This window comes from Camelus ferus, chromosome 19 (assembly GCF_009834535.1).
Source record: "Camelus ferus isolate YT-003-E chromosome 19, BCGSAC_Cfer_1.0, whole genome shotgun sequence".
NCBI classification, from domain to species: Eukaryota; Metazoa; Chordata; class Mammalia; order Artiodactyla; family Camelidae; genus Camelus; species Camelus ferus.
In genome coordinates, this window is record NC_045714.1 from 35,568,777 (window position 1) to 35,580,128 (window position 11,352).

The following is an 11,352-nucleotide window of genomic DNA, read 5'->3' on the forward strand; positions in this document are numbered from 1 at the left end:
AAAAGAGCGGTATTACTATTGTTGCTGCTGTTGAGTCAGGGTGTGGTGAAAGCAATGACAGAAGGCGGGGTGGGGCACCATGATGGACCTGGAACATCAACTCAAGGTGTTTCGCTTTGTCCTAGAGATGATAGGTTTTTAAATACAGAGACACACCAGCAGAAACAGAGACATTTTAAACCCAGTGGCTGGTGGCAGCACTAACCAGCCAGAAGGACCACAGGCTCCCTGCTCACCTTGCTCTTCACACATGGTCCTACCTCAGGGCCTCTTCACTCACTGTTCCCCCTGCCTGGAATGCCTCCCCCCAGATAGCAAAATGGTCCACTCCCTCACTACCGGATATATTTTTTCTTTTGTTTATCTGTTGATCTGGTGTCTTTCCCCCAGAATGTCAGCAACCGAGGGCAGAGGTTCTGCTTACTGCTGCATCTTCAGTGCCCAGCACAGTGCCTGACACACAGTAGGTACTCTATGAACATGTGTTGCATGAATGCAGAGCAGGAAGTTGGGCAGCAGGTGAAGGCTATTTCGTCCATCCTCCTACCCTCAATGCTGGAATCTCGGTGCATAGTAAGAACCCCACACAGGTGGCTATTAGATGAATGTGATTTCAGACCATTCTTAACTCTGAGTTAATTTGACTTTAGGAAAATCCAGCTCTAATGACCTCTGTTCATCTTCGGAGTCAGTCTGCTGCTTTATTGGGCTGCCTTGAGACCCTCCCTCCTCAGTGGCTGCCCTTTAAACGGTAGGTGGGAAGGGTCATTCCCTCTAGCTGGGGGTGGATCCTCCTTGCCAATAACCTTCAAGACTAGAAGGAGTTGCTTTCTAACAACCGTCATAGGACCCAGGCCACCTAGGTTCAAATTCAGCCTTCCCTGGTCTAGCTGTGTCTTCCTTGGGCAAGCTGCCTGACCTCTCTGAGCCTCAGTGTCCTCCCTGAGGATTAAGTGAACTCATTCAAGTAAAAAGTCAGGCATGAGAGAGATACTACTACTTTACCGGCTAGGGTTTGTGAATAGGGAAAGGAAGGGAGCTGGGGAGGAGGAGGGGGCTCAGGGAGGACAGGGGCTCAGCCAGGGGGAGAGGGGTTCAGAGAGAAGGAGGGGCTGGGGGCTCTTTCAGGAGACCAGGGCTCCAGGGTGAGATGGGGGCGAGGGTCAGGGAAGTGAGATTCAGCCCAGTGGACAGCAATTCCCGACCACAATTCCCAGAGCCGGGCAGGCTCCTCAGGCCCCTGGGGACGCAAACCCTCTCCCATTCCTGTTTCCGGCAGGCTCCTGCCCCAGGCAGAGTCCTGCAGCCAGGCCTTTGCTGAATGACTGGGAGGCGATCAGACAGGCAGCTTCTGTGTCTCTTTAATATCCTCCAGGCCCATCCAACCCCTACCCACCCATTCCCACTCCCTCCGCCTTTAATGAGGAGGCCCGGGTGCACCCTCCCCCAGCCCAAGGACTAAGGCACCAGGTGGCTGCAGCAGGCCGGCCCAGACACAGAAATACACACACAGATGGAGGACACACTGACTGCAGACGAAGACAAGCGAGGCAGGAAGAGGGGCAGGGGCCGGGATCAGGCCGCTGCGGGGCTCCCACAGGCTCGGGGCCCGTCCTGAAGGCCGTGGGAGGCCCAGACAGCCCCCATAGGGGACCAGTCGGGAGGACGAGGGGCGCCGCAGCGGGGCGGGATCCTCACTTGCCGCCTTTGCGGGACAGACACCGCGGGAGGCAAGAGAAAGTCTGCTTGACGCGCACCAGCAGCGGCAGCGGCCGGTGGACTTCCCGGGGCGTCCGCGGCACCAGGCGCTGCAAGGTCCCCTCGGAGGCCGAGGGGCTGGGCACGGGGGAGGCGGCTGAGCTCGCAGAGCCCTGCCGGCAGCGCTTGCACAGCGGCAGCAGCGCGCGCATCTCCTCCTCGTCGCGGAAGGGGCTCTCTCCAAACCGCTCCTCCAGCTGTCGGAGAAGCTGGGGCGGGGAGGGGTGCGGTCGGTGCCCGGCCACCCGCCGGGTCCCTTCCCCATCCTCAGAGCTTCCTTGCTTAGGCGAGCTTCCCACACCTCAGTAAGCCCCTCCCTTTCCTGAGCATCCTCTTAGCTTCCCTTCCAAGTCTCCATCCCCCTCATTGAGCCCCTCCCACTCTGAGTCCCTTCCCTTTCCCTGAATCCCCTTTGGCACTCCATCTTCCAGACCTAATACAGTGACCTCCCCCCACCCCCACCAAGGACCGCACGGTGGGACCACATTAAACCCTTCCCACCCTGCTCAACAACTCCACTCACGCAGGGCGTCTTCCTTGCCTGCCTCTTTCCCAAAGCAGCCTTGCAGATAAACCTCTGGCCAGCAGCCCACCTTCCTGCATTTGCTGCTGCTTTTTCTGTCTTTCATCTCTTGTTCCCTGGGGGGGCCTCAGTTCCTGACATCTCCATGTGCTATCTGCCCAGTGGGCATAAGAGAAGGAGCTGCTTTGGCCTCATCAAGGACCCAGGGGTGGAGTAGGGAATGGACATTTCTCCCAGAGGAGCCAAATGTTCAGATGCCTTTAGTTTCCAGGCAGGTAAAGCAGGCAGTGCTGGGACCTGGCCAAACTAAAGGGTTCATAATCTGGCCTACAGGTATTCAAGTGCTAAATCAAAAGGAAAAGAAAACACCTGGCCACCCAAACCAAGTACACCTAGGGGCTAGATTAGCTCAAGGGGCATGAGTTTAAGACCACAGAAAAATCTTCTGCCAAGTCTTAAGCACAGGCTACATGCTTTCCAATCAGTGCTCAGTTCAGATAAAAAGAGTCTCCAGCCCCTGCCCCAGCCCCTACCTTTCGGGAACTGCCCCAGCCAAACTCTTCCAGCTGCTGCCTAAAGCCTGGGTTGGGGTTGGCGATGGGCCGGGTGGCCTTGATGGCTTCAAGCACATCCCGCCAGCTTAGCCCCGTCACAGTCATCACATACGCTGTCACGATGGTGGTGCTTCGGGAGATGCCTGCAAAGCTGGGACACCCCACGCCCAAGGGTTCAGATAAGGCCCAGTCTTCCCGCTGCCCTCCAAGCACCTCATTCCCACTTCAGTTTTCCCACCCTTGCCATCCTGAGTTCCAACCACAAGGAACCTGCCAGGACCTGTCTTCCATCTCCAGGCCTTTGCTCTTGTTCCCTCTGCCTGGAGCACCCCCCCCCCCAGCATTCTCCCACATCACAGGCCTGAGTGAAACACTGCTCCACTCTATCATTCAACACACGTTTCCTGATCATCTGTGACGTTTTAGGTACTGGGGATATAGCTGGGGGATAAAACAGACATGGTCTCTGCCATCCTGGGGCTTACAGTGTGGTTGGGGGAGACAGTCACTGACCAGGGAATCAATTTCAGGTGGTGATAATTGCTCTGAAGATGAGTCCAGGGGCCAGGAGATTGTATAGGAAGAGGTATTAATCTGGTGGAGGGGATGTGGAGGATTAGGAAAGGGGTTACTAAGGAAATGACATCAAGCTGAATCCTGAAAGATGGGTAAGGATTGTCAAGAATGTTCTGGACAGTATATGAAGACCACGTGGGTGGGCTCCTGGTGGACTGGAAGAACAGGGAGTTGGCCAGCACAGCTAGAGCAAGGAAAGGGAGGAGAGAGGGTGGGAGACAAGGCTGGAGGAGCTGTCCCTGTGGCTGGGGCTCAGGCAGAGCAGCCCTGAGCCGGGCATTGTCAGAAGTTATGGGATGAATGAAATCAACTGGGCCAAGGGCCCCTGGGAAAACCTAGGGGTCCTGTCTCCCAGGCTGGGGCTCCTCACTGCCTTATACTATTGCCTCAAAGGCCAGAGGGGAGGAGAAGGAGAAGGAGTTGGAACCATTGGAGAGTGCTGGGCTACCTGCATGACCTCACCTGTTTCTCCCAATAGCCTGCCAGGTCAATATTCTTTTCCCCATTTTACAGATCAGGAAATTGAATCCGAGGAAGAAACAGTTATTTGGCCAAGGCCACACAGCTGTAAGGGACAGAGTCTGGATCTGAGCCTTCCATTAGATGGATGGTGGACTGTCAGGCACTTTGACAGGCTGCAGAAGATTCTGCATTCCCCGTAGGATGAGGGGGTGTTGAGGATGGAGAACAGCCACTTACTTCCCCTCCTCCCCCGACTCCCCACGTAACTCACCAGTGCACAAGGCAGTTTCCTCCATTGAGACGACAACAGTGGATGAAGTTGATACATTCTTTGAAGTGCTTTTTGCTAGAGAAGAAAGCAATAGTTACAGAGCACTGGGGGATGGGGTCCTAGGAGTCGTCCCCCTCCCCATTTATAGGATGGCAAGAGACAAAGAGCCTGGGGACCTCAGGTCACCCAGCATATGCAGTGAATAGGAGCCAGTGCTGCTGTACAGGTGGACACGTGTGTGAAGCAACAATGGTGGCATTTCCGGTGGGGAGAGGGGCCAATAATGGCAAATCCCACCACAGGGGAGGTGCCCCTCTCCAACGGATCCCATTTTCATGGGGGGTTTATCTTGACCTTTCAAGGAAATGGGTGGGAGGAGTGCCACCCCTCTGAGGTCTGCAATCAGAGCGCCTGGGGACAATAAGGGTCAGCGTTGGGATTGGGAGCAAAAATTCCCAAGGGCAGGAGTGTGTGCTTGGGTCCCTCCCAGGCTGGGAGGTGCTGCTGCTAATAACACCAACAAAAATCCTGCTTTCTGAGCCCCCATTATGTGCCAGCCTCTGTCTTCGATCCTCAACCCGTGCCTTCTGATCCTTGAAAGCCTCCTTGATGTTGATAGCCCCCTACCCAACATATACCCATTTTCTCTCTCAGAGAAGGGAAGTGATTTGTCCAAGGTCACACAGCAAGAAAATGGCAAAGCCTGGCCCAAATCCAGATGCCTTAATTCCAAGGCCAGGAACAGGCTGAGCCTGACCCTTTCAAGCCTGCCAGGGCATCTGATCCTGAGGGACAGAGTACTTTCTCCATTTCATAGCTGAAGAGACTGAGCTCTGGAGGTTAGGAGTCTTGGCCAGGGGCAAAGGCAAGGGCATGGCTGGGACAGAGTCAAAGTGATCTGGGTGACCACCTGTGCCGGGGTCCCCAGGAGAGCTTTGTGGCCTGAGTCCTCTCTGTCCTCCCTTAGACCGCCTCCACTCTCCTCCTACCACCACAGGAGGCAGCTGTCTGTCCATCTGTCAGCCCATCCAGGGGGACTTACATGGGCACCTCAGGGGTGTCAGCCACTGGGATGCGAAGGTAGGTTATGTCCTGCAAGTACAAAACACACATGGGCAGTGGGGGGCCCTGGCCTGTACCCCCTGACCCAGGCCTGGGCCTCCCTAGCACCTTGTGACCCTAGGCCAGTTCCTGCCCCTCTTTGGGCCACTATTGTCCTCTCTGTCCAAAAAGGGTAGACACCATCTCTAAGAGCCTCCCAGCTCTGACCGTCTGGTTTCAGAACCTTCTGAGAAGATGGTATCCTAACCCTATAGGTGACTGGGTTACAAGGGCTTGCCAAAATGGATCCAGGGGACTTTTATTTAATGCTTGGGAAAGGGCCACTTAGAGTGACTCCCCTCCATATGAGAATTACAAAATTACACAGTAAGAAGGGCAACGCAGATTGAAAAGAAACAAAAACTATGAAGATAAGTTTTAGTTCATGAATTATGGTTATAAAACAATGTGCTAATTACTAAAATAATCAAGGAACGAATTGTCAGCAATTGCTCCCACAAACGTGCTATAACATCCTTTAATTCGTGCCCAACCTTCAAACAAGACTTTAAAGATGAATTCAGCCCACAGCCCAAGAATCGTTTTTCTTGAGGACTTCTCTTAATCCTTTGATATTCACATGGCTCTTTTCAAGGGCCTGGCCCACTTCCAGTGACTAAGGGACCCCCAGCCAGGTCCTCATGTGAGATCCCAGACTTTCTCTGTAACTCACTCTCCCCAAGGTCACACAATCCTGCATCTTTTGCAAGGCTGGCAATTTCACTTGGCCTTGGGTTTGCAGGGCATTATCAAACCCTTACTGGTAAGTTCACTGATGGATGGGGAGGGAGATGCTTGTGAGAAGGCGGGCTGCTGGAGCCAGGACTCAATTTGCCAGCAGGCATTTCATTAGCAAATATAGTTACGCCTGGAGAACTTCCCCATGCGCTCTAGTGACTGCATACTGTAAATACTCTACAACAAGCCTGCCCTATAAAGCGAAATCAGACTCACTGACCTGGAAATTTCTTCTTTAAATGACACTGAGAGCTGCAGATTATCGGAGGTTGCTCTTAGAGACCATCAAATCTGACACATGGGGAAACTAAGGCCCAGAGAGGGGGAGGACCCTGCCCAAGGTCACACAGCAAATCTATGACAGAACCTGGTCTGGATCTCATCTTCAGAGCCCCTTCCCACCCACAGTTCTTTCCCTTCAGTGAATGACATAGACCTCAACAGACAAGGAAGAAGGGGCTATGTTTATGGGATGAGAATATGATTAACTCTGTTATTACATCAGCTCTAATTTGTGAAGCACCTATTATGTGGCTCTCAATATCCCAGTGAGGTAGGTACTGTTATAAAATTCCCTGTTTACAGATCAGGCAACTGAGGTTGAGAGAGGTGAAGTCCTGTGCCCAAGGTTACAGAGAATAAGTGGTAAAGATGTGAACTTGGGCCTCCTAACTCCAGCCCCCGTGACCCCTTCTCTTCCAGGATTCGAGAATACCGCACCAATCCTTCCGGTGGCGGCCGTGCTGTATAGTGTGCAAGGCAGCTTCGCCCTCTGCATCCTCACAGCAGGCCCCTGGGTGCAGGCAGGGCCGAGGAATCGGAGGCCCAGAGAGCTGAAGTCATAGCCCAGGTCACAAGCAAGACACAGAGCCTAGAATCATCTATTTGGAGTCATCTATTCAGTGGGACAATGGGAAGCCCCTGTGAGGGCCTTTTTATGGTTCAGTGTGAGGTCTCTGGGGCCAGATGGCCTGTGTTCAAATTCCAGCTCCTTAGCTTCCTGGATGTGTGACTTTTGGCAGGTTACTTCACCTCTCTGGTCCTCAGTTGCCAAACAGGGAGCAAATAGGGATGCTAATGTAAAACAGGCCAGTTAACCAAATGACCTAGCATGGGTCAGAAAGGCAGTACAGGATTTGGCACATAGTAGGTGCTTGGTACATGGGTGCTGTGGGGTCTGAAGCCTCCCTCCCCACCTATGTGCAGTCCTCGGATGGGGGTAGGGAGTACCTGCAGCAGAGGCTGAGGTGACTCATGGATGGAGATGATGTGTGTGATCTTATTCCGGCCTAGTTGATCTGGGTCTTTGGCATCTGAAAGAAACAAGATGCTTGAGCTAGTCTGGCAGGTATGACTTACGTGTTCCTGATGGCCAAGTGAAGAGGGCGCTCACTGCCCTGCTCTCCCCCTCATCCGCCCCTCTCCACCTTGGCCCACCCTCTGCCAGCTCCCTGCTCCTTCACCACCTCCTGTTCCCAGCATGCCAGGTCCTCCCACACCCCTCAGCTTCAGTCGTGCCACTGGGGCCCCCACAGGTACAGCCCAGCACCTCCCAACCTTGCCCACACAGTTCTTCCCATCGCAAACACCCTTCCCTGGCATATCCTGGACCCGGGAATTCTACTTCTAGGAATCTTGTCTGCAGAACGGTTCGCTCACACAGAAAGCTGTGTGTTCTCTGCTGTGCTGTTTATGACAGTAAACACATCAGAAATAGTTAAAAATGGGAACAACCCAAAAGGGGACTGGATAAATAATGGTATATTCATACATGAATTCTGTGCAGCCACTAAAAAGATCTCTCTGTGCTGATGTGCAAGGAAGTCCACAATGTATTGTTAAATGGGAAACACAGGTTACAGAACAGCGTGCAGAATAGGCTTCCATTTTTGTTTTAAATATTATACCTGTAGCTACAAAGATATATGAAAAATGACCCAGGGATATATCCCTTACTGCTCTCAGTGGCCATCAGGGCTGGATTTCCAGTCTATGCAGACCTTTCATAATCAGAGTAAACACACGTCCCTCTACCTCCATATGCCCCCTTCCTCATTCACCACATTTACTGTTTACCATGTGCAGCCTTGGCTGGGGATGGGGTTGTAGGGTCAAGCTCATGGCCCCTGCCCTCATGGGACTGCACACTTAAAGAGGATTCAGACCTTACTTACCAAATACTCAGAAGTCAATGTAGTGTGAACTGCCGAGGGAGCTCCCGGGGAGGAAGGGACCAGGGTTTAAGAGACTGGAGCCCTCAGGGAAGGCCCTGCCCCAGTTCAGATGCCCCTCCCTCTCTGAAGCTTTCTCATACTCTGCAGATGGAAGTGACTTTTCCCGCCTCGGGTCTCCCAAGCCCAGGGCCAGCCTGTTTCTTAGCACAGGCCTGGGACAGGCAGGGTGCCACAGCCTTGAGCAATGTTCACCAGTGAAGTTTCCAAGGTAGAGTCCAGTCTCTAGAGACCTCCTCTCTGAGGAGGAGGTTGTGCGGGAAAGTGTTCCCAGTGTCCCAGCTAGAGCAACACCTCCAAAGGGACCTCAACCCAGAACCTCAAGGTGGGAAAAACTCTTAGAGGTGGGAGTGGGCCTTGTGCTAAGGGAGAGGCTGAGGCTCAGAGCAGGTGCAGACTTGTCCAGTGTCCAGTTCTGAGTCCTTCACACTGGGGACACTCCCCCACCCACGAACCCCTTAGTCCTCAGGAGTGCTTCCCCCTCCCAGCCTGGCACAGCTTCCCTGCCCCCCGGCCCCATTCCTGAGAGCGTCCAAGTGTGTGGGCCAGAGTATGAATGGTGGACGCAGGCCTGGGACAGGGAGCATGCCATGGCCTTGGGACAGAGTGGGCAGTGCTCACCAATGAAGTTTCCGAGGTAGAGTCCAGGAAGTACCTACGGGAGAGACAGGCCGGGTTGGTTGGGTAGGGGTGCACCCACCCCTACCCAGTGGGGTGCCTGCAGCCCCTCTCAGTGCCATGAAGGGTATCTGGACCTCAGGACTCAGGGAGCAGTCTCCTCCCTCTTGCAGGCCTGGACTCTGAGAGGGTCTGGGAGGGCTGTAGGAGGGCACCAAGGGAGGCCAGCTTGGGTAGGGGTGAGAGGAAAGAGGAGAGAAGGGGACGGGGGGAGGAGGGCAAAGGGAGAGGTGGCCTTGCCAAGGTGGGTGGTGGGGAATTCTGAGGAGGCGGTGGGAAACAGGGTCAGGGGAGGGTCATGCAGAGGCACTGGGGGTTGGGGGATGCAGAAACGGCATTAGAGTCCAGGGAAACAGAGACACATGGAGATAGAGAATGGAACTCCAAAAGAGAGTCTGGCGGTGACTGAGAGTCACAGAAAAACATGGCAAAAAATATAGAGTCGCAGAAACAGCAGAGACAGAGACCAGGGAGACAGAGACATGAACAGAAACACAGAGATACAAAGTCAGAGAGAGATTACAGCCCCAGAGAGACAGACGGAGAAGTACGATCTCAAAGTCCCAGGGAGACAGATAAAGAAACATACTCAGCGAGAGCCAGAAGGTCAGAGGCGGGCGCCCGGCCGCGGCCGGGGGCGGCCAGGTGCGGGCTGCGCCATCCGCCCCCCTACCTTGGTCATGCCATTCCCCATGATCCTGGGGGCGAAGGACCGGGCGCACCCCCAGCTCGCCGCCCGGAGAGCGCAAGGGTCACAGCTGCCCTGACGGCCCGGCCCCGGCGCCTGCAGCCTGGCGGGGAACTGGGGGCCTGGCGTCCGCGGCCCCGCCCAGGCCTGCCCAGCCGCCGCCGCCGCCGCCCGCCGACCCCCGGCCAGGGAGGGAAATGATGGAGTCGCCGCTGCCGCCGCCGCCGCCGCCACCGCCGCCGCAGGCTCCTCCTACCCCCTCGGTCATGTGGGCCGCCCCCCCTACCCGTGGGTCGCGGCGGGGGGCTGGACAAAGCCCCAGTGTGCCCGGCCGAGGGCCCGCGGGACAACGGCAGCTTGTTGGGGCCGCGTGGGGCCGCCACCTCCGGAGGTGGGGGCGGGGACGCTCCCCCTACCCTGGCACGGTCAGGCGCGGGCGGGGCGGGGGTTGGGGGCGGAGAGAGCCCCCCGAGACGCGGGCTCGAAGACTCAGATCCCAGTTCCGGCTCCGCTGGAGATCCCTGCGAGCCCTGGGGCAAAACGCCTAGCTCCTTCCGTCTCGGGTTTCTAGCGGAAACGTGATGGGGGGTGGGCTTTGATCGCTGGGGGTCCTCGGATCTTCAGATTCTGTTTGAGACGAGAAAAGTGGGTAATTCCTTCGTTTTGTACATCCTCCTGCCCCACTCCCCATGCAGGCACCCTACCAGCCAACCATCCTCCTCCCCCACACACGCAGCCAATCTGTTCCCCCATCCTCCACTCCATCCATTCACCGGTCTGTCTGTCCATTCATCCATCCATCCTCCCATCTACTTTGGCCTCTGAGGATGATGCCATCTGGGTCAGCTCTGTTGGGACCAGGCAAACTCCGCTTAGGGGCCCCAATAAATTAGAAGTACTTGGGAGGAGAGGGAGGTGAGTCACCTGGGTCCCTTGGAGTAAAGGAGACTACAGCAGGATGAAGAAGTAGGAGGTGAGTCTGGAGATCAAGGTTCCAGGCTCTATTCATTCACCTCTGACCTGCGCAGTGACCCCGGGCAAGTCCCCTTGGGGTGGCAGCTACCCTAACTGTAAGTCTCAATGTGTTGAGGTGAGCCCTTCCTGCTAGTAGGACCAAAGCTGGAGAATGTAAAATAATTGAGAGCAGACACTTCCTATGGGACTGAAATAGAAGCAGCTGAACCAGCTTTGCTCCCTCAGCTGTCACCTGCCCTGCTCCATCTATAGTAATAGGTGACTGTGGGAAGAATGTTCAGAGGACACAGAGTCGACAGAACCTGTTTGAAATGCAGTGACTGGAGAAACAAAACTATTTTCTTTCTTCCTCAAATTCACAGCGCACATTGGGCTGCCTGTCTCAGTTCTGTGCCCAGGGTTCTCATAAAAGCCAAATTATTCAACAAATACTGAACACCTACTATATGGTAGGTACTAGGGACACAGAGGTAGGGAAGCTGAAGGTGGTTCCTACCTTTGTTGGCTAACAGTCTAAACCAGCATTGCCCAATAGGAATATAATGTAAGCCACATGGATAATCTTTTTTTTTAATTGAAGTATAGTCAGTTTACAATGTATCCATTTCTGGTGTACAGAATAATGTTTCAGTCATACATATATATGTACATATATTTGTTTTCATATTCTTTTCATTATAGGTTATTACAAGATATTGAATATAGTTCCCTGTGCCATACAGAAGAAACTTGTTGTTTATCTATTTTATATATAGTAGTTAATATTTGCAAACCTCAAACTTCCAATTTATCTCTTC

At 54.2% G+C, this 11,352-nt stretch overlaps 1 protein-coding gene across 1 annotated transcript; it reads right to left on the reverse strand.

Annotated features, from left to right (window-relative positions):
• Positions 1-1,349: 1,349 nt before the first annotated feature.
• Positions 1,350-9,847, reverse strand: LOC102506374 (dual specificity protein phosphatase 15). The gene is made up of 7 exons (XM_032462080.1): positions 9,566-9,847; positions 8,836-8,869; positions 7,214-7,296; positions 5,187-5,236; positions 4,145-4,219; positions 2,815-2,986; positions 1,350-1,967 (listed from the first exon to the last, which is right to left on the reverse strand). The coding sequence occupies exons 1-7, from the start codon at positions 9,584-9,586 to the stop codon at positions 1,695-1,697; spliced, it is 708 nt and encodes a 235-aa protein (XP_032317971.1). The 5' UTR covers positions 9,587-9,847; the 3' UTR covers positions 1,350-1,694.
• Between the last annotated feature and the right edge of the window lie 1,505 nt (positions 9,848-11,352).

Coding starts and splice junctions, on each gene's coding strand:
- LOC102506374 (XM_032462080.1), bottom strand. CDS start 9,586: ATGGGGAATGGCATGACCAAG. Junction 8,870..9,565: donor TGGGGAATGGCATGACCAAG/GTAGGGGGGCGG, acceptor TCTCTCCCGTAG/GTACTTCCTGGACTCTACCT. Junction 5,237..7,213: donor CACCTCAGCCTCTGCTGCAG/GTACTCCCTACC, acceptor TTGTACTTGCAG/GACATAACCTACCTTCGCAT.